Here is a 23,384-nt window from a genome sequence, read left to right as displayed (position 1 = left end):
TGGTTTTTACATATTGAATGGAATATTGTATGATGTGTTACAAAAACAAAATATATGAAACGTATTTTATATATATAGTGAAATAAACTATGTATAAAAACAATCTAAATTATATTTTCCAATTTTTACTCTAGTACCTGCCAAATTAATCACTACAGTACAATCAACTACTGTGCATTCTTCAGCATTCTCTTATATAGCTCACCCTTAAGTTTTATTTATCAATACTTTCCAGGCTGGTGAAACTGTACTGTTTTCTGTATAACTTACTTCCTGCCCTCCCTCTGTAGCCTTATGAATGTGCCATGCTTCCACATATTTAATCTGTCACTTATTCTGAACTTTTTGGATCATTCCAACTCAATTCCATAAAGATAACATACAAAAGGAGCAGCCAGCTACAGCCTTAGCTGTAACTGGCTGTTCCTTTTGGATGTTATCTTTATGTTCATTGAACAGAAAAACAAGGAACCTCTGTTTTAGTGACATTGTAATGGCTTCGATGTAGCTTAAGTCATTATGCCTTCTATTGTCTTGGTATTCTGTACACACCAGGGATGCATGCCAAGTCAATGGCCTTCTTGTCATTCCTTAACATCTTGTATACTGGGTGCTTCTCTTAAATACGAATTTCTTGTCATTTTCAATCCTGATTTCTCTGTAGACTTGTGGAGGATTACCATGTATTTATCAACTGCAAAATCATTCTGCATGTCATATCTTCTTATCTCAGTGTCTTCTGTTTCCCATTTGTTGATCATTCTCTTTATTGTTTTTCTCTTGTCCCAATCTGACATGCCGTCTCTTCAATGTATTCTAGTTCTCTTATCCATTCTTGTATATTAGTGCAATGAGAATATGCACATTTTATGAGAGTCCTAAATGCTGCTAATCTACAGCTTACTGGGTCTTGTGAGGCCCATTGTATGAATATTGCTTTGCACATCAGTTTCCTGTAAATATCCTTGGTGATGTTGCCTTCCTTTAATGTGATCGAGATGTCTAGAAAGTGCGCAGCATCACTTTCCTATTCCAGTTCTATTTCCAAGCCAAATGTGTTGGAATTATTGTTTCATTAGTAAATATTTTACTGCATAATTCATGATTCCATGTTTGTTGTTTTGATAGGGCAGATACAGAAAGGACTTGTGATCTTTTTACCTATTTCTGTTATCAACTTGTCTTTCTGTTTATAGTGACCACTAGAAGATGCTGATTTTCTATGCTGTCTAATTTATTCAGCTATTCAGTCAGTTATGAGAAAATTTTGTATTTTGAATGATCAGCTTGTTTTGGAAATTTTTCAGTTTTCTTAATGATCATAATGTCACTTAATTGTCTATTAATTGTTAAAATTTCATATTTTCACAAAACCATTCAAACAATTGATCATCTAGTTCTTGATATATATATTATCTATTTCTTTTAAATTTGTTTATTTTTGAATTATCAGGTGGAATTATTTGAATTACATGAGAATTTAAATTCATTTTTATCTAGATTGCAAATTGTGATTGAGATGGAATTCAGATATATGCTTCTGCTGAAGTAATTTTTTTTGTTATAAGATGATATATGCTACTCATCTTTCTTTCCCATATCTGAAGTGTAGTAGCCAAATAAAATAGTAATAAAGGCTGCTTTATAACCAAAGAGACTAAAAATGTATTTATAATCAGACTAAAACAATACTTACAGTCTTAAAAAACAAAGCCAAAAGTAATGTGTACAATGCTAACTGCTGGCACCTTCAAGTGTGATATTGCATAGAATAGGCAGGACTAATAAATGACTGACTTTAGACTTTAGAGAGGTATGATTTTAGCATCATTGATATGCGTAGGACTCAAATTGGAATTAGCCACTTTGAGTAATCTGAGAGGGTATAAATTTAGTGTGTGATTTTAGACAGATCTAAAAATATTGAAAAACCAGCTCTTCAATTATCTTTTGATTGTAATTACATGTTTTTAATATGAAATTAATTTTTTCATCCAAGACAAGGTATTTCAAGAGTATTGATTTATTTCAGATATTACCACCAGGAAAAAGTGTGGAATCATCACTAATGCTTTCTGACATTTACAATTCTCTCATGTCATTACTGCAATTTCATGTATGCTTTACTATAGCAATCATGATAACAAAACTATGTTTTACTTCAATGTTCTACAAAGCACTTCGTGAATTCTTAACATTCATCAAATAAGGAAGGGCTAAACAATGTTATTAATCATGCATGAAGTAACGTCAGTGCAGAAATCTGTAAAAGACTTATGGAATCAGTTCCTAATAAAGTAACAGCTGTAATTAAAGCTAAAGGAGGCAATACAAATTGTTAAATAACGATTTTATGTATGTGATTCCATATTTATTTCCACAGCCTTTTATGATTCCACTTTTTTCCCAACATAATTTGGTTATTTTTGTCCTAAGAAAATTTTTCTTTTGCATTTAACTGCTATTTACAGGTATACCTCGACTTATGTCGTTCCCGATTATACGTCGTTTGTCAAAAAAGTATATGGAAAAATAAAAATCAAGTTTAAGTCATTTTATTCCACTTTACGTCTGTCCGCCACAAATATTAAAGTAGTAATATCACTAGAAAAGCGTTTAAAGCACATAAAACCATATTAAAATATATATATTTACAACTATGTTGTAAATATTTACAACATGTTGTAAGTATTTACAGTACATGCATTCGTAAATTTAGATTACTTTTTTCTGTACGTTATTAAAAACTAAAATTTATTTGTTTGTAAGCTTAAAATAGATCCTTATTAACCATACATTATTAAAAATGCATTAATAAATAAAATACAGAACCGGAATTGGCAATTTATGGTTTAGCCTAGTGACAAGTAGATTTGGAGACAAGTAAATTCGACTTACGTCGTTTTTCGACTTAAGTCGTTTTCCTGGAACCAATTACCGACGTAAGGCGAGGTATACCTGTATTTGTATGGGATTTGCATTTTGGAATGTAGCTTTGTTATCAGTTGATTTCTTTAATATAGCATACACAAAATTGCAATAATGACATGAGAATTGTTAACACTAGAAAATGTGATATCAAACTTTTTCAGGGCAGTTGTATGATATAATCCAATAGCATTATTTTATTTGATAAGTGGGAATATTTGACAATAGAAATTTATCCTCCATTGTATATATATATATTATATAATAAAGCAGTATGAAGTATATATATTTCATACTACTAGTTTTTTGCTTTTCTTTCTTTGCAGGAAGTTTGTTTATTAGGAGATTGATGCTATTAAATTTTGGTGATTAAAGATTCAGGGAGTGGGGAGATAAAGGGGATTGTGTGTCATATTTCTGGACTTAATGACAATTTTATTCATTATTAGCATTTACAAATTTTTAATAAAACTATTCCTATCTTCAAAATTAAGCTTTTGCCACATTATAATTGTGAGTGATCCTCTATCACCACAGGTCCTTTTCTACCAGAAAAACCTTCAAACCAGGAAGATTTGAAATGTTCCTTTTATTCACCAAGCCAATAATGAACCTCGCCTTAATTCTTCAACCTTCCAAATTGCCATTCCATCCTCTGAATTCCAAATCTGTTAATAACATTCTTTCTTTTTGAATTCTTAAATTTTTCTTTTTAGCATTCTTTTTAAATTTAAACTTCAGTATTTTATAACAATAAATAAATTAGCATATAAATATAAATTCTACAAAATATATGCCGTAGAGTTACATACATACATACGTACATAGAACACAGATCACACTAGGGCAGGGGTCAGCAACCTTTTGAGTCGGAAGAGCCAAAATTACAATTTACAAAATTTCAAAGTTTTTAAAGAGCCACAAAATTTTTTCTTGCCAACAATAAATACAGTAGAGCGTTGTTTATCCGAAAGCTGGTTATCCGAAACGTCCGTTATCCGAAAGCATTCCAGTCGGTAAATTTAAGTTTTCGCTAGTGCTGTGGCGCTGCAATCTTCGGCTATTTCTCGGACTACTCAAATATTTTACGTTTTTGATACTAAATTAACATCTGAAGTATAATTTTTTATTGTTTTTATATTTTTCAATAAATTTATTTTGTTTGTACAAAATAAAAAAAATAATTTTTAACGATACAATAGTCTTCGTTAGGCTTAACATCAACGAAAATTCAACGCAAAGCGACACGCAACGGAGAGAAATTTCAACATGGGATAAATTAATATATTTTTTCGTACATGATTTGTTATCCGAAAAATAAGTTATCCGATCCACCCCAGTCCCCAATTGATTCGGATAAACGACGCTCTACTGTAGTACTCGCATAAATAAAGTTTTTTGATAAAAAAAACTAATCTATTTATTCATAAGAAAAAATATCTATTTATTCATATATAAGTAGTGTTTTTCACAACAAATTAGATAATAAAAACATCCGACGACGGCGTCATTCGAGAGCTTCCGACGGACTGACGACAGTGACCACGCGTGTCACGGGGGAGGGGTGCGGTGAAAAGCGAGTACAAGTGTCTGAGAGATAGAATCAGTGCCTAATCCTCGTTAATCGATTCAGAACGATTTTTAAATGTTTTTTTTTTTTTTGATAATATAAATAATATTTGCGTATGGAACTAAAGAGCCGCAGCTTCACATCCAAAGAGCCGCAGGTTGCCGACCCCTGCACTAGGGGGAAGCAAGTGGGTCTGATATCAGTACAATAATAGTTAAAAATAAAATATAACAGATGGCACCACTAAATGTTTTCAGGAAAGTTAAGCAACTTATCTATCTAGAAGACATCTGATAAATTAATTATGGAAAATTATTTTGAGTTTTGATTAGTTAATTAATTATTAAGAAAAAGTGAAAACTTTCTAATCAGAAAAGCTGACTGTATTATTTAATTAACAATTAATAGTTTTTTTTAGATGGCTAATTTGATTGACTTTTAAAATAAGTTATGAAAATTATTACTGAAACAAATTCTTTTTTGAATTTATTTTAAATCAGCAATGAATTAATAATTTCTTTTTTAATTTTTAGCAAATCATTTCTTTCCTAATAAAAATTTTATTCTTAAAAATTATTTCTGTTATACAGTTTAGAGTCAAATGCTTTTTTAAATGTAAGATCAACTATTTTTTTAAGATTAGTTACTTTTTGTACAATAAAAATTTCTGACTAATTAATTTTGTATATTTTGATTCTGTTTGTTTTATTTTATTGTTTTGGATTTTTTATGTAGACCAAAATATTACGAGAGAGAGAGAATTGTTTGTGAATTGAATACTTCATTATTTCTTGAATTATCTTAATTAAATGATTAATTTAAAATGATTTAAAATGTTTTTATAAATAACTAAAAGTATAATTTAAATTTTCTTAAGGGAAAGGAAAATTTTTTATACATTATTTAAACCTTTAATTTAAAAAATGTTTGTAAAAACATTTTAATAGTTTTATTTTAATGGCATTATCTGAAATATGAATATACATTTTAAATTTTATTTTTTTATGTAAATAATTAATTTATATTGTGTGAATAGATTATAAAGAGTCATATATCAGAAACACAATGTTTGTATTTCTGAATAATTTTATTCTCCAATTTAACGGAAAACTCAATTTAAAAAAAAAAAATTTATTGTAATAACTAAATCAAAAGAATATTTAAATTTAACTAATATGTATATTATATATTTCATTATATTATACAGTATTATTAATATAATTTCAACTTGTGATACTTAGATTGGATTGTTGTACAGAATCAAAAGTAAGAAAAAGTCCCGCAACAAGTTGCTTAACTTTCCTGTCAACATTTAGTGGTGCCATCTGTTATGATATTTTTCTTTTAAAAGCTGTTTTATTTTTAAGTATTATAAAGAGGCAAAAGCTTAATTTTGAGGGTTTATAGGTTTATTAAAAATTTGTAAATGATAATAATGAGTAAAATTGTCATTAAATCCAGAAATGTGACACCCAACCCCTTTATCTCCCCACTCCCTCAATCTTTAATCACCAAAATTTAGTAGCATCAATCCCCTAATAAACAAACCTCCCAGCAAAATTTTAGAAATTTTTGACAAAAAGCACAGGAGTTATTAAGCTTCAAATAGGGTGAACAAAATCGTGCTATCAAACACACTAACATCCGATATACATACAGAAAAAACCTAAATTTTTTGCATTTTTCAATATTCCAAAGTCTCAGAGTCCAAAAATGTAAAAGTCTGGTGTTTCATTTTTCGACTACTAACCATACTTTTCCTCTGTTATATATAACAAAGCCGGAAAAATAAAAATCATTAAGATTTTACTATCATAATTACCCAATATTAGAAAACATTTCTAATTTAGATGAAAAAAATGTAATAATTACCACTATAATAATAATTGAGTTAGAGCCCATATAGCCGTTGTCAACAAATAAGAATTGCAAATACTTTTAATCTTTTAATCTCACATTTATTATATTAGTGATTAATAAATAATTATATTTTACTCTTGTTGCTTTTGATCATTCATGTCTCTAATGTCAGCATTTTAATTAGTTTTTCTAATAATACAGGTTTACTTCTTTCTTTTAAAATGTCAATTTTTCAAAGAAAATATTTCCTCAAAAATTGATGAAACTTCATGGGTTAATTCCACAGAAATAACCACTGTTTTTGCCTGGACCGCATTTAATCAGAGACAGAAGCTTATCTTCACATTCTTTATTTACTTATTTACTGTGCATTTCAGGTGCATTATTCTTGCACCCTTCTTCAGGTTTTACATGTCTATAAATTGGTAAATTCGAATATTACATTTGTTATTACGGTAAATTACAACAATTTTGGTTATATTTACACAATAGTTAACTAACCTGTTTTATGTTTAGACATACCTCTGCCCAGTGTTGATGTTGTGTCTCTAAGGCATTTTTAGACCGTTTTCCCCTCTTTTTGTTTTCTTTCCCTTTAGCTCCTCCCATTTCCTCCCACACGTTGTCAACCTCCATTCCATCATTTAGGTTTATGGTTTTGTTTTTATTAACAATTGCGAAGTGCTCTTTGAAATTTTGTAGATAACTGTCTTTTTCTCTATGGATTATTTTTACACTTTTTTCATTGATTGTGCATCCAAATTCCCTACAGTGATTTGTCCATGGTTACTGGTTATAATTCAGTTTAATTGCTGCTTTATGTTCTTTTATTCTGGTACCAAGTTGCCTTCCTTTTTTGCCAATGTATATTGCTGGTTTTTTACATGTACATTTTATTTCATGTATTACTCCTGTTTGGTTTAGTATTTCGTTATTTTTAAACTTATTGGTGTTGATGTTGTTTTTAATTTTATTTTTTAATTTGGCTGCTAGTGTAACACCATGCTTATTGAAAACTTTTCTGTATTTTTCAAATGTTCCCTTAATTAATGTAGGGAAACGATGTATATGTAGTGTTTTCATTCTTATTTTTAACATTGAATTTGTTTTTTATTAATGCATTTATCCACTTTTTTAGTAATCTGCTTGGATAGTCGTTCAAGGTATTTATGAAGGTATTTATTAACTCATTTTTTTGTTTTTCTCTTTCTTCTGCCTTGGATGTTCTGTTCCAAATCTTTGATAGTGCTGTTATAAAAATATTTCTTTTTATTGTAATAGGGCTATACAACTTATAATTAAGGATTTTATCTACATTGCTGCCTTTTTTGTAAGGTGTTATATTGAGAGAGATTTTTTCATGGTTTAGAGTTATATCTAGATAATTAATTTCATTTTTTTTACTGTTTCACTTTCAAACTTAAGAGTATTGCTTAGTGTGTGTGCATAGTTATATACAGTAGAGCATCAATTTTCCGAAAGTCAATCATCTGAAAGAATTTCAGTCGGCAAATTTAAATTTTTGCCAGTGCTGTGGCGCTTCAATCTTTGGCTATGTCTTGGGCTACTCAAATATTTTACGTTTTTGATACTAAATTAACATCTGAAGTATAATTTTTTATTATTTTTATATTTTTCAATATATTTATTTTGTTTGTACAAAATAAAAAAATAATTTTTAACGATACAATAGTCTTCGTTAGGCTTAACATCGACGAAAATTCAATGCAAAGTGACACGCAACGGAGAAAAATTTCGCTATTTTTTTGTACGTAAATCAGTTATCCGAAATATCAGTTATCCGGACAACCCCAGTCCCCAATTGATTCGGAAAATTGACGCTCTACTGTATTATATTTCCACTAGTTATTTCTTTGTCGTATATTATTATGATATCGTCCACATATCTATCCATAAATATTATTCCATTTAGGTTTGCCAATTTTTTAATCTATTTCTGTCATGCATATTTCTGCCAGTTTTGGTCCAATTATTGTTCCCATACTAATGCCATTTTTTTGTCTATATATTTTTTCATCTATATGGAAATAATTATTTTTAAAACTGTATTTTATTAACTCTAGTAGCCAGCTATTTATTTCTAGGTTGTGTAGGCTTTTTTCTACTAATTCCCATTTTATTGATGGGTACATAGAAATTATGTCTAAGCTTAGTAGCCTATATGTTGGTTTTATTTTAACTTTCATTAGTTTTCTTATTAATTCGTCAGTGTTTTTTATTGAGTAATCTGAATAAAAGAACATAAAGCAGCAATTAGACTTAATTATAACCAGTAACCATGGACAAATCACTGTAAGGAATTTGGATGCACAATCAACGAAAAAAGTGTAAAAATAATCCATAGAGAAAAAGACAGTTATCTACAAAATTTCAAAGAGCACTTCGCAATTGTTAATAAAAACAAAACCATAAACCTAAATGATGGAATGGAGGTTGACAACGTGTGGGAGGAAATGGGAGGAGCTAAAGGGAAAGAAAACAAAAAGAGGGGAAAACGGTCTAAAAATGCCTTAGGAGACACAACATCAACACTGGGCAGAAGTATGTCTAAACATAAAACAGATTAGTTAACTATTGTGTAAATATAACCAAAATTGTTGTAATTTACCGTAATAACAAATGTAATAATTGAATTTACCAATTTATAGAAATGTAAAACCTGAAGAGGGGTGCAAATTACACATAAATATTGCACTTGAAATACATATTAAATAAGTAAATAAAGAATGTGAAGATAAGCTTTTGTCTCTGATTAAATGCAGTCCAGGCAAAAAAACAGCAGTTATTTCTGTGGAATTAACCCATAAAGTTTCATCAATTTTTGAGGAAATATTTTCTTTGAAAAATTGACATTGTAAAAGAATATAAAGAAAACCGCACCATTGATATAATACATATCTATTACTTCTTTCTCTTTGTACAGAGAAAGAAGTAAACCTATATTATATAAACCTATACTCTCTCTGTATTTTTATTATCATTGCATATAAGTATTTTCACAGTTCGTTTTGGAAACTTTTAGAATATAATATAAAAAATATATTTTTTCATTGATGATGTATTTAAAATAAAATATAATGATATGATTCTAGTTACTTTGTTTAATTTTATGTTATATTCTAGAAATTTTCTTAGTGATAAAATATTATTATAAAAGTTATATATTAATATTAGATAATATAGAATTATAAAATTTTAAAATATAGACAATATTTATTGTTTAATTTATTTTAGGAAACTCTGTACCTCAAGATATATATACAAGATTAAAAGTACTTGAAGATAGAATACTTTATTTAGAAGGGATATCTCCAGGTTATCTTCATGATATGGTAAATAATTATATAACATGCACAGTAGATTCTACTTGATTGGGGCAGCCATTTATAAGGACCAAAATGCAGAGAACAGAACCAACTCAATGTATTTAATTGAAATCTGCAATGCTTTTTTCAGCCTACTTTCCACTTATTCAGGACAGTGACAATTGTAATAGAACGGCAAACTACAGTCAGTTTGCCTCTAGGTACATTGCAATTATGTCATCTACCACAAGTTGCATTGTAATATGGGTTTAAAGTAGAAAATGATATTATACAAATATTCTTTAATTTGCTAGGCTTTTTTTTAACTCTTTCCACCCTGTGGGCACTAAGAAGGCTTTTATTAGCAAGCCCATTATGGGTTTGGCCAGGCCCAAATGGGGCGGCCGGGTAGTGATTGATGGGGGCTGACATATTTGGTCAGATCATCCCTTCTGGAAAACTTCCTGGGGATTTTTCAACCCGTCCAGATTCGACTCCAGGTCCCCCAGAGTGGTAGGCTGCCACCTTAACTGCTCGACCATCTGTTTGCTTGGCCTAAAAGAAGTTAGGTTGAAACAGAAATAAAGCAATTTCGGTGTCTGCTTGATCAAAGGCTGTATTCTGGTCATTGTCTCTCATCTCTGAGAGACTGTCTACGTAACAAACAGGTTGCTGACTGGCTAATTATTTGTTTACATTTGAAGAGATCATCACATCTCTCCAAATACAATTCTGGACAACTTTTCTCTCAAAGAGAATCTTTGAGAGAAAGAATTGTCTTGTTTCCCAGAAATGAGGGAGTCTTTTGACCAGTGTTTCGTCTGTTGCCTTGATTTCTTTATATCCAATATGGATGACTGGACACTACTCTCACTGTACAATCATATTGGAGAACATTCTCTCTCTCAGAAAAGAATATTTCAAGAGAGATAATGCTTCTGAGTTTTTTCCAGTACCTACTCAGGAATGCCACTGATTCCATCTTTTTTAATAATCCTATATTGAATATGATGATAATCTTATTCGTCTAAGTTTTTTCAAAATATAATCTCTTAATTTCTCCTTAACGAAGTATTTCAGCTTTTCTAACTTAGCTTATTAAAATTTTTATTTGTTAAGAGACAATTTGACATTACAATTATGATCTTAACATTATCAATCTCAATGATCTCAATGATCTTAACATTATAAATAGAAAACATATCTCTATCAAAATTATGTGCTTTATTTGAACTTGTGCTTTCTTTATCATGTAATCTATAATTTTTGCTCTGCATTTTCAAAAATTTTATAATCTTATTGGTTAAAATTCTGTACTGTGTTGCACATGCAGATAACCCAAACACATATAATCAATCTAATAGAATTATGATGTCAACAACAAAGACGAGATCATTATGAATGACCAGAATCACCTCTGTCTCATAGAAATGAATTTCATCTCTCATTTTGATGTCATTTATCTCTGAAAGAAAAGACGAGAGATAAGTGACCAGAATACACTCCCTGATTTGTTTACCCAAGGTAGTTTGAGCTGTGCAGAAGGTTTCTGGAAGAAACTGACAAAGAACTAAGCAAACCAATGTAACAGGCCATACCATTGGTTTGCATACTTAGCTACTTACAACCTAGACTTTCTAATGAAAAATAATCAAGGTTGTCAAGTTGGGCTACTTATAGTCAGTTTCAGCTATTGAAAAATTAAAAATGTTATATCTTTTATGATGTATCATAGCTAGTTGTTTTTTTTTTGGGCTATTCAAATCTATATTTGGTGATATATTGGGTAATAAAATTTGAATGTAAGCATACTATGTTGTGTTGTGGGCAAGTGGCAGTGTGTTCCTTTCTCATGTTTGCTCACCTTTATTTCTGGTGTTTTATAAAGATTGTAATAAAAATAAACATTCTGTCTTTAATTAATTTAGTTTTTAGTAAATATCTTTTTATTTTATTTATTATTTTATCTATTTATTAGACTACTATGGAAAAAGCATTTTTTAGCCTATCAGATAATGTCTGTGTAAATGGGCCAGCCACTTAATTGGACCAAATGATCTTATTCCTCAATGTGGCCCAATTAAGTGAAATCTACTATATATTTTTTCATATAATTTTTTGGTAAATGAATCTCAAACACTGTACAGCAGAGATAACAGAGACTTATCACACTGTTACTGAGAATCTCAAAATGATTTTGAAATGCATACCAGTAATAAAGTTGCATTCTAAGGATAGAAATGTTATTTTGATGTTCTCAGTAACAGTGTGATAAGTCTGTTGTCTCTGCTATACAGTATTTGAGATTCATTTACCAGTAATCATTGAAATAAGAAGTTTTTATATAATATATATAATTTTTCTTTATTTTACTGTTGTATAGTTAAACAAATAATAGTTAAATATGCCTAATAGTTATATTTCTATCTTAATTCTTTATATATTTTTTTTATCTTGAATTATTTTTGAATGGAATGTACTGTTTTTAAAATTATAGTGATTCACTAAGCATTAATTGGATTATTTGAAACTTTGATTCAGTATCTTACAAAGTAGGAACCATTAAATGATAAAATTTTTGCTAAAAACACATTCGTATATTTTGCTAAAAAATAATATAAATAACAACTTTCCGAAACCCAATGTATTGATATCAAACTAAACGATTGCAGTAATTAATCAGACTATTAATATGCTGTAATTAATAATTAGGAAGTAAGTAATTTGATACTAGAGTTAGACATTTGGCAACATCTCTTATCAGAATTAATAATTATAAAAAAGTAATAATTTAGAACCATCTGGAAGAAAAGACCTAACTGACAAATGCATAACACAGTAAGTGAAAGTTGTGGGCTAAGCCCCTCCGTGTTAGTTCTTTTCTTCCAGATAGTTCTAAATTATTTAATAAATTATTATAATTATTAATTTAGATAAGTGATGGCACCTAACTTCTACCGCTAATATCAATTAATTAGTTTCTAATTATTAATTATGCAATAATTTGGCTTAAAAAGTAATAATAAAGATAAATGATAATAAAATATTAATCATTAAACTTTAAATCAACAAATTATAAAAATTAATGAAGTCTTTTAAAAATGGAATAAGTTCTATGAATCTATAATTTGTTTTAATATTTAAAAAATATTAAAATTTTATTCAAACTTTATAACAAATAACTTTTTAAATTTAATCTATACTAATATTATAAAGAGGTAATGTTTGTAAGTTTGGATGTAGGGGGTAATCTCCGAAACTACTCATCTGATTTCAAAAATTCTTTCACCAATATTTAGAATGGAACTTCAGGGTGGACATAGGATGTATATTATTCCGTTAAACATTCATATAAATTAAAAGATATTATCTAGGGTTAAGGCTTTTATGTCCAACAGATGGCACTACGAGTATGATGACCTAAGTTTGCTTTCCTGTGAGGATGAAATAAAATGGATCATCTTCTAACTATCTATATAAATAAAAATGTAATGTTTGTTTGTTCCTACCGATTCCTTTGAAATTTTGACACAACGTTGCATTTGAATACGCACGTGTTTTTATATAATATATGTGTCGAAATTCCTCCCATTGGGGGGAGATGTAAAGGATTAAGGCTTACTGTAAAGAACTCTGCTTTTATTTATACTATTTTAGATGTGGTTTTTTGTGTTTTTGATTGCGTTTTAATAGGGTATGTCAAGAGAATGTACACTAAGAAGGAATTTTTCGAAAAATTTTCCCCTACGGGGGAAGTGTTATACATTTATATTAGATACATTTTGAGCCACAACAACGCGTGGCAGGGTCTGCTAGTAATTAATAAAGTTTCAAAATAAAAAAAATGATGCTAAAGTTTAAAAAATAATACTATTGTTAAAATATGTAAAAAGGACAATAGTTTGTGAATGAGAAAGAAAGATTAAAATATTTAATTAATTTACAAAATAGCAATAAATAAATAATTACTTAGAAAAATTATGATTTTAAGGGCATATTAGTAATTTTATTGTAAAGAATACTCAGATATTCAATGATTATCAAAATCTTTCTTAGCATGAAGCTGTAATGCACACAAATAACAAAATGTAATTTTAAAAGTTATAGCTTCTAACTGTAACAGTTGGAACATGGAAAACTTATTTGCTGATGTCATATTTAGTTATGCTAGTTAGCCTGAAAGTTCAATTAATGTTAACTTGCTTAAAATAAAAACTTAAAAAATTTTAAAATAGCAGGCAAATTTATAAAACAAACATTAATGAAATTACTAAAAAAGTTTAAATAAATTTAAATTTGATGACCCTTTTGCACGAAACAACTGTAAATTATATGGCAAAAGAAAAAAGGAGTTGAAATTGATTTTAAAAAATGTAATTAAAGGTTCAAAAAATGCAGGCAAAATTAATGCAAAATAAAATAAATAAAAATTATTAAAATTTATTATAAAAATTAAAACTAAATTAATACTAAATAAATTAAACCTAAAAATTAATTAAAGCTAAAAATAATAAAATAACAAACTATTATTCCTTGTGACATCGTCACATTGCCTGGCTGCAATTTTTAATCATATTTTTAATTTACTGTATTTAATTTAAAATATAAGTTCTTCACCTCAAATTAGTACTGTAGTATCTTGTCCCCGTGTATATATAATACTTTTTCGTTAGCAATGGAGTCGTGCCGGTCATCTATCTAACTCCTTTCAGGGGAAAATATTTGAATTGAAATAACGTGACTTTCGGTTTTCATCAGAAGTTCGTATATAGTTAATCGGAGCCTCCTGTTCCCAGTCTTTCTATATTTTGTTTGAATCTCATTTATCTAACATCTTTCTTGAGATTAAGAAAGGACAGACAGACAGACGGCCAAAAGTGGGGCATTTATAGAATTGGAAAATTAAAACAATGTTTTTAACACCTAATAGGGGCCAATTTCCCTAGAAAATCTCATGAAAGCATCGTGCCCTTTCTGTAGATTGCTTACGTGTTGTGTTGCTTTATTTCATCAACCAACATACTTATACTTCTTAAATCTAACTTATAAGTATTGGTGAAATAATAATAAAAATAAATATTTTAAGACTCTTTAATGTCTTTAAAATTTCAAAACAAATTATATTTAGCCTACCTAATTGCGCCATTTTTTTTGGATACTGTAAAAATCATAACAGAAAAATCTTCAAACAATAATTAAAAATTTCTAGAATTTTATTTATATATATTTTTATATTTCAAAAGAATAAATTAAAATTTTTAATATTTGGAAGCGTCACAGAATAAAATCATTAGCAAAATAATAATAATAATAATGAATTATCAATCATGCTAAATTAATATCATTAATCCTTTCATCTCTTGCATTTTGTGATTAATATAATACAGTATTATGATTCAAACATCATTTTAACAGGAAAAAAGTTCGATTAAAGATTTTACGATTTTCAGATTACCATTAATACTTGTAACTTAAAATTCAATTATTCATTTCTGCAAAATAAGAGTATAAAAATATTCATATTTTAGTTTAATTTAGTGCAATGATCAAAAGAAAGGCAAAACCTCCAAGGAATTTATTGGATGATGACTCTACACACGAATATAGTACATTTTATTTACAATATGTACATCATTGTACTCAGAATAGTGATGGACGTGAACAGTGAGTGCACTTGAAGGCCGAGTGTGGAACATTTTGCAACGAATGGAGATATGTATTAATATACAGAAAGATAAAATTCAAACAGAGTCACAAAATGGGAGGGAGAAATGTTCCGGAATCTTCTAGAGCAATCTTCTCTTCTGAATGTCCAGTTTGTACATTTGTAGCTGTTTATACATAAGGAGTTTATTAGAAATTAAAGCATTAAAATCATAATAGATACTAATATTGGAGAATTATTTATCTTAAAATATTACCTGCTGTCTTAGAAACGGAAGAAAGCTTTTTCTCAGTTTTACCTTTCTCTTCTATCAATGCACTCGAAACAGTTGATGAAGAACAACCTACACATTAATAGAAAATTAAATGGCAATTTTTTTCTAGAATATATTCAATATAAAGAAAAAAGAGAAATTGAAAGTAGCTTACCAGATTCTATATCACGGGATGANGCCGAGAATGATGAGAATTGCTGAGAATCAAACAAACTATTTTCAATTTGATCAATTTTCAGGAACGTTTACAATCGTTCTATAATCAAACCAATACGCAATAACAAATTCAAATTTAAAACAGTTCGAACATTTGGATGAAAAATCGAAATATATAAAAATATTTATAACAATGTCTGAAATGTTATTAATTTAATACACCTAAGTACTCGATGAAGACTAAAACCTCTCCCCCTGCGGGGGAATTTCGAAAAATCTTTTCTTATTGTGCATTGCCATGGTGTACCCCACTAAAACGCAGATAAAAACAAAAAATCGCATCTAAAAAAGTACAGTAGAAGCCGTTTTTCCGGTTAAACCTTAATGCTCTTCCTCGCCCCTTGCGAGGGAATTTCGAAAAATCCCTTCTTAGTGTGCATTTCCATGATGTACCCTAACTGTGTACCAAATTTCACCTCTTTAGGTTAAACGGTTTGCTCTGGGCAATGATGAATCAGTCAGTGAGTCATTCAGTCAGTCAGGACAAGCAATTTTATATATATAGATTTTTATATTGTACAATAAAATTAAGTTAAATTCTGGAGTTTAAAAATCTTACAAGAAATAAGATATAATCACGAACTCCAAACTGATTATGGCGTGAACATATACATTTGTTTCGTTTATGTACACACCGTAATCGGTTCGGAGTACACGATTAACTGTATCCCGGTGTGGTTGGTTGTTTGGAAGTAAGATATTTTTGTGTATTATATTATCGTATTGTAATTATTTAAATAATCAAAAATATTGGATTAAGATTAAGTTTCAACATGTTTATAATGTATTTATTTTAAGATTTAGCTTTATTAGCAAGATTAAAAGTCTGTTATTACGTGTAAATAAATACTATCTGTCAAAGTGTCCCTGAAATGGGTCTGCCCGTGGGTACTCCTCTATTTTGCTTATACAACGTCCTATTGAATGTGAAAAATGATGAAAATGTAGCCAGGTGTGCCAACTCTAGAATTTCTGTACGTAAGCTGCCTGAGTTTGTGATTTTGTTCAGTAGTATTCTATATCTTCTAGCATATGTTGAGACAATATAAATAAATGAAAAAGGATAAACAAGCAATTAGTCAGTTCTTAGCGAGGTTGAGGCCGAAGTTTTAAATGTGAAAACGTGTACATCAGACGTTCAGTACCACTTTCCCGTAAGCTTAGAAGTTTGACAATGGTGTTTGGATAGTCAGTGGAATCATGCTTGACATTCCAAACAGCATTGTGAAACTTGTAAGCTTACAGGAGAGTGGCACTGAATGTTTGACATACACATTTTTGCATTTAAAACTTCGGCCTCAACCTCGCTATTAACTTTTTACAGAATGTATGTAAAATGCGAATTCTTTTAAAGCATAAAAATACAAATTATCATCATGACATTCCCAATGACACTCTTAATATCAAAAATATGGAGCACTGATTCCATTCAACTGAGTTTTTAATATTTTTGAAAAATATTGTTAACTTTATTGATATATTATATGTAAATTTTTGAAGTTTACTAAATATATGCGAGGTGTTTAGGAAATTAATACCTTGTTAACACCCGAAATTTCATTGTGCAAAAGTAGCACGAAGAAGAACACACGATAAGAAGACAAAACAGGAATAGAAAGAAGTGAAGATGAAAGGATGTATCTAGAAGGCTTATGTTAAACTTTAGAAATAAATGGAATTTTTAGTACAAAATAAATTTATATATATATAGCAAAAAATTTTTGAATGTAAAATTTAATCAAAATGATATACTGTAATTCATTTTTATTTGTTTGAAAATTTTCCAGAAATATTTAAAATATTTTAAATTAAAAAATAATAATTAAGGAAACATATTTTATTATTATATAATTTAATAATTTAGTTATTTTGAAACATGCAAATTTTTGTATATTTTGTATGCAGATAAGGATAAGCATAATTACTTTAATTCAAATGAAAAATAGAGTTTTACAAAGTAATTTTTATACATTTCATAAAAATAACATTTTGAAATTATTAAAATGCATAAATTATAAATTTATTCCAGTATAGTCTTTTGTAATAATGTTATTCTATAATTAAATTTGTATCTAAAAGTGTTTGTAGTAAAGCAACAAAAGAATATAATTGAAAATTAGGTTTTATGATTTAAGCGCTCTAATAATTCCTGCAAATAAGAAGTTTAAATTTTATTAATATTATATTCATTATATATACGCAAACATATTTGACAATTGTGATGACGATCTTTGCATTTTTTTTAATTTAAAGAAAAAATGTCTGGTAAAAGTTATTTGAATTGTTTATTTGCAAAAGAACAAGTGCAAAAGTTTCATAATTAATTTTACTTTGTAAAACTCTTACTGAAGATAAAATTATCAACTTTTTTCCAAATGTTTTTAGGTTTATAAAAAAAACCTTTTGCATTAGAAATAAATGTTGCCTAATGAGATATGTTGGAGAAGTTCTCTGGATATTTATCTTGATTAATATTTTTTTATGTTGTTTATTATAATTATAGAAGTTATTTACTTGTTAATTAAATTTGAAGTCAATATAATATTTCTTTAATAACAAGTTTATTAACAATAAACAAGTTAATTTTGATTGAATTAAATATATATTTTTTATATTTGATTAATTTTTGAAGATATAACTGAAAAAATGTTTTAATGATTTTTCTAAAATTAAATCGGCAAAAATATTTATATAAACCCGAAATCCATTTTTTTATTGCTTTATTTAATTAAAAGTTTATTGATAACGTTACTTCTTATATAAAATGAAAATAATATTCTAAATATAAAGGACCTCATTATTTTAAATTTATATCCATATCATTTTTAAATGCATAACTTTGAAACAAGATTTATTTTACAAATCAGGTTTTTTACTGAAATTAAAAAAGAAATAATAATAATTTTTTATCTTTGATTATTTATGAAATCTAATGTTATGTTATTAATCTAATTTTATATTATGTTAAATTGATAATTTTACAAATTTTCATCAAGATTTAACTTTTTCTTATATAAAAAGTATTAATCTTATATAATTGAAACTGTTAATAAATGTATTTTATTGCTGTAAATGATTTAAACTAAGTGAAGTTATGCTTCATTAAATTTTAGTTTAACTATCCATTTACTCTATCAGATATCTTTGGTCATTAAATTGAGTAATTATAATTCCAAATATTCTTAAAAATTTGAATAAATAATGCTTTGCATAAATATATTTTAAAATAAAATTGATTAATGTCTAGTTGGGAATTAAATGATTTATGCATGAATTTCTTAGAAATTTTTATTTTATGTTTTGTACCTAATTTAAAATTTGTAATTATTCACTGCTATTGCATAATTATATATATTTTATTTTCATATTTATTATTTTTTGGATATATATGGAAAAATGAGCGTTTGAGTAATAAAATAGTATTTTTCTAGCAGATTCACATTTACTATAAATTATTTTTGATCAATAATTTTGGAATAAATTAAAATTTGATTTATTTTTAATGGAAACAGACATATTGTGTACAGATTTATTTTTGCTTTGATATTACAATGAATTTAATTATTATATGTTCATACTATAATATACAATATATATGAATTTTTAATATACAGTATGTTATATTAAAAATTCTTTTTAAAGTAATAACTGCAACAAAAAATAATAGTAGCAATAATATATATAAGAAGTGTATTTCTTTCAAGAGTCTACATATATAGTTAGTTAGAAAATTTTATCAAGGATTATGATATACATATGTTTTTTGAATAAATATATCTTTGCCTCAAAAGATTTAATTTGTTAATTCGATGATTGTTACATAATTGATGTAGTTTACTTTTTGGAAGTGACGACAATTGATTAATTTTTCTTTGACGGTCAGATGGCCGAGATGGTTAAGGCATCGGCTGACGCTTTGGGGACCGGGATCAAAAAATTCCAGTAATTTTTCATCGGGGAGTTTGTTTTGGATATATTATGCCATGTCCTCGCCACTCGGTCGAGCTTGTCGTGGGCTCGATTGAACCCATAATAGTATGGAAAAAAGGCCTTTTAGTGACTGCAGGGTGGAGTTAAAAAATTTCTTTAGAATGACAATTATTATTGCTATATTCCTGTAAAGCAGGGCTTCTTAAACTTTTTTAATTTACGACCCCATTTATGATTGTGATTTTTTTCGCGACCCCAAAAAAAAAGATATAAAATATAGATATATACAAATTTGCAAAATCAATAATGGTAGTACACCATTATTGATTTTGCAGTTCACTCTTGTGTTACAATGGAACAGAGACAACCGAATACACTGAAAAGCAACAACACTACACTAGTTCACACTACAATCGGTGTTGCTGAATTGTTGTCTCGCTGCACCAGAAGTGACACGAAGCGCGACTCACGAAACCTATGACACAAAACGTGCCATTTTCAAACTCTCACAAATTATTTTCAGTATTTTGCATTAAAATCTCGCGACCCCAAGATTTCGCAAAGCAACCCCAAATGGGGTCGCGACCCATAGTTTAAGAAGCCCTGCTGTAGAGTATAAGTGTTTTTTTTTTCTCAGTCATTAGATGTTAAATTTCTAGAATAATATTATGTAATGAAGAAATAAATGAAAGAAACTTTAAATTAGAATCTGATTTATAAATACAATATGAAGATTGAGTTGAAGATACAGTGGTACCTCGGTATACGTCTGCTTTAGAATACGTCAAATTCGGAATACGTCCTGTTTGGAAGAAACAAATTTTGCTTGGTATATGACTTAATTCAATTATATATGCCATCTATGAACAAGTAGCACTATCGGTGTACTAGACCAGACTAGACGTTCATGGTGCCACGGTTTATAACTTTGTTAAATTTCTTTTGATTTTAATTTGTAAGTAAAATTTTATTATTTTTATTAATCATGAATTGCGAAAAGGCAAATGAAAAGCAACAGAAAAATAAAAAAATTGACCAGAATCACAATGGAACTGAAAAAAGAGATTGTTGAGAAATATGAAGGTGGTATGCGTGTTCGAGATTTAACTGTTGCATACCATATTCTGTATATGACAAAATAGCAATCGTGAAAAATAAAGACATTATTAAATCTGCTAACGTTTCGAAAGGGGTTAAACCAATTTCTAAACATTAGATCAACGGTGGGCAACCCCCGGCCCGTGGGCCAGCTATGGCCTGCGAAAAGTTTCTATCCGGCCCGCGAGATGTTTAGAAGAAATTATAAATAAATATTTTCCGATGTAATTCGTCTAGTTTAAATTGAATATTATTTTCTGAAGTGTTGCGGCCGCAACACTTCAGAAAATAATATTCAATTTAAACTAGACGAATTACATCGGAAAATATTTATTTATAATTTCTTCTAAACATCTCGCGGGCCGGATAGAAACTTTTCGCAGGCCATAGCTGGCCCACGGGCCGGGGGTTGCCCACCGTTGATCTAATGTTTAGAAATTGGTTTAACCCCTTTCGAAACGTTAGCAGATTTAATAATGTCTTTATTTTTCACGATTGCTATTTTGTCATATACAGAATATGGTATGCAACAGTTAAATCTCGAACACGCATACCACCTTCATATTTCTCAACAATCTCTTTTTTCAGTTCCATTGTGATTCTGGTCAATTTTTTTATTTTTCTGTTGCTTTTCATTTGCCTTTTCGCAATTCATGATTAATAAAAATAATAAAATTTTACTTACAAATTAAAATCAAAAGAAATTTAACAAAGTTATAAACCGTGGCACCATGAACGTCTAGTCTGGTCTAGTACACCGATAGTGCTACTTGTTCATAGATGGCATATATAATTGAATTAAGTCATATACCAAGCAAAATTTGTTTCTTCCAAACAGGACGTATTCCGAATTTGACGTATTCTAAAGCAGACGTATACCGAGGTACCACTGTATCTTCAANCAATTATTTGCGAGAAAGCTAAAAAGATACATGCTGATCTCATGAAAAATCAAACAGGAACTAGCCAGGAAAGCAAGGTGTTAAAGCCAGCCATTTTTTTTTCACATGAGAATGGATTAATCATTTTTACATTACTTCTTATGGGAAAGGTTGGTTTGGTATACGTCCAATTCGGTATAAGTCCAAACATCAAGAAGGATTAAGGTTGAATACCGAGGTTCCACTGTATGTTTAAAAAATTTTTTAAATTTATTTTAATTCATTTTTTGTTATTGCAATGTTTTGCCTGGAAGCTTTGATTTGTTTTTTAAATACATTAATCAAAGCAAGTGAAATAATTAATATTTACTTTCTTCATCTGAATTTCACTGATAAAAATAAATCAATGCAAGTTCACTTTTATAATTGTTTATTCGATACTAAAATATTTAAATATCTTCATGTAAAATTTAAATGTATTTACAACAATTATCTTGACAACAATAAAAGATTTTGATAAATTTTAAAATTTATACTTTGCGGTACAAACATTATTACTAGTGCGTAAATTTAAAATAGAAAATTGTGGAAATCTTTTATGTAGATGATATAAAGTAAATAAATACCTAAATGTAATATATTTTATTAGAAAATATAAATTTCAGATATGTTTATTTGGTCAGAGTTGCATTTAGTTAGCAAATTTTATTATTTTGATCTTTCTTTTAATGTTAATTTTTAATGTTATGTTTATTCTTATGCTGATAAATAAGTTTTGTTTTGCATTGAATAAATTTTACCTCAAAATACTATAAATGAAGATTTACAAAATAAATGCTGATTTATGTTGTATGATAATATTTTAACACTTGAAATTAAAGTAAAAACATTTTTTTTAGATTAGTGACCTAAACCAGACAATGAAGAACAGACCAGAACAGTTGAAATATGCAGTAAGTCTTGATTTTAAATATAATTTTCATATGGTAAATGATATTTGATGCATTACTACATGAATATTTATCAAATATTTGATGATAGCTGTGAAAGATCAATGAAAAAGAAGGAAATTATAAATAAATTATTTTTTTTAAATATTCTCGGTCACATATAAAACAGCCATGGGACTTGTAGGCACTTTGTTACTATTGGATCTTGGATCTTAGTGTGCAACATGGACTTAGGATACATTTTGGAATTTTTATCCCATCCTCAACTATATCAGTAGACCCCCCTATAATGCTTAGATACGTTCCACGCTAATCGAATTTTATGTTGTAGGAATGATTAAATACATGAGCCAATCGCAGCCCGATAGATGTGAACTTTATGGACTAAGGCTGTTTGAAAGGTTTTCTTATATAAAATTAACCGATTCTAGACTAATTCCAGTCAGCATTTCCAAAACACGTATAATTTTTTGGGAATAATCTGTATAAACTATGCTATAAACAAAAAATTATAGGATTACTTACCGAGTGTGTACCATTTGACTACGCCGTTGCTCAAAGCTTGTCTTCCTCGCGGAACAGCACACGAAACGGCGGCCGCGATTTCTGATAAATAATTTATCGCAGAAAAATAACTTGACCTTTGGAGACATCATTAATATAAATAATTTTTATGGCCGTTGAAT

At 28.4% G+C, this 23,384-nt stretch overlaps 1 protein-coding gene and 1 long non-coding RNA gene across 5 annotated transcripts in view; one reads left to right on the top strand and one right to left on the bottom strand.

Annotated features, from left to right (window-relative positions):
* LOC111632522 (MAP3K12-binding inhibitory protein 1-like) overlaps positions 1-23,384 on the top strand; it is a 60,272-nt gene that overhangs the window by 33,867 nt on the left and 3,021 nt on the right. For all 4 annotated transcript variants that reach the window (XM_023376957.1, XM_023376958.1, XM_023376956.1 and 1 more), the window contains exons 7-8: positions 9,614-9,711; positions 22,648-22,701. In XM_023376957.1, coding sequence (XP_023232725.1) covers positions 9,614-9,711; positions 22,648-22,701 — 152 coding nt within the window. The remainder of the gene's footprint in view (positions 1-9,613; positions 9,712-22,647; positions 22,702-23,384) is intronic.
* On the bottom strand, positions 15,196-15,799 carry LOC111632524. Its single transcript, XR_002757874.1, has 3 exons — positions 15,778-15,799; positions 15,606-15,692; positions 15,196-15,515 (listed from the first exon to the last, which is right to left on the bottom strand). It is a non-coding gene; the product is annotated as an uncharacterized LOC111632524 (long non-coding RNA).

This window comes from Centruroides sculpturatus, unplaced genomic scaffold, assembly GCF_000671375.1.
Source record: "Centruroides sculpturatus isolate CEXI.00-Female unplaced genomic scaffold, Cexi_2.0 scaffold612, whole genome shotgun sequence".
In the NCBI taxonomy this organism is placed as follows: Eukaryota; Metazoa; Arthropoda; class Arachnida; order Scorpiones; family Buthidae; genus Centruroides; species Centruroides sculpturatus.
This window is presented reverse-complemented; position numbering and strand designations above follow the sequence as displayed.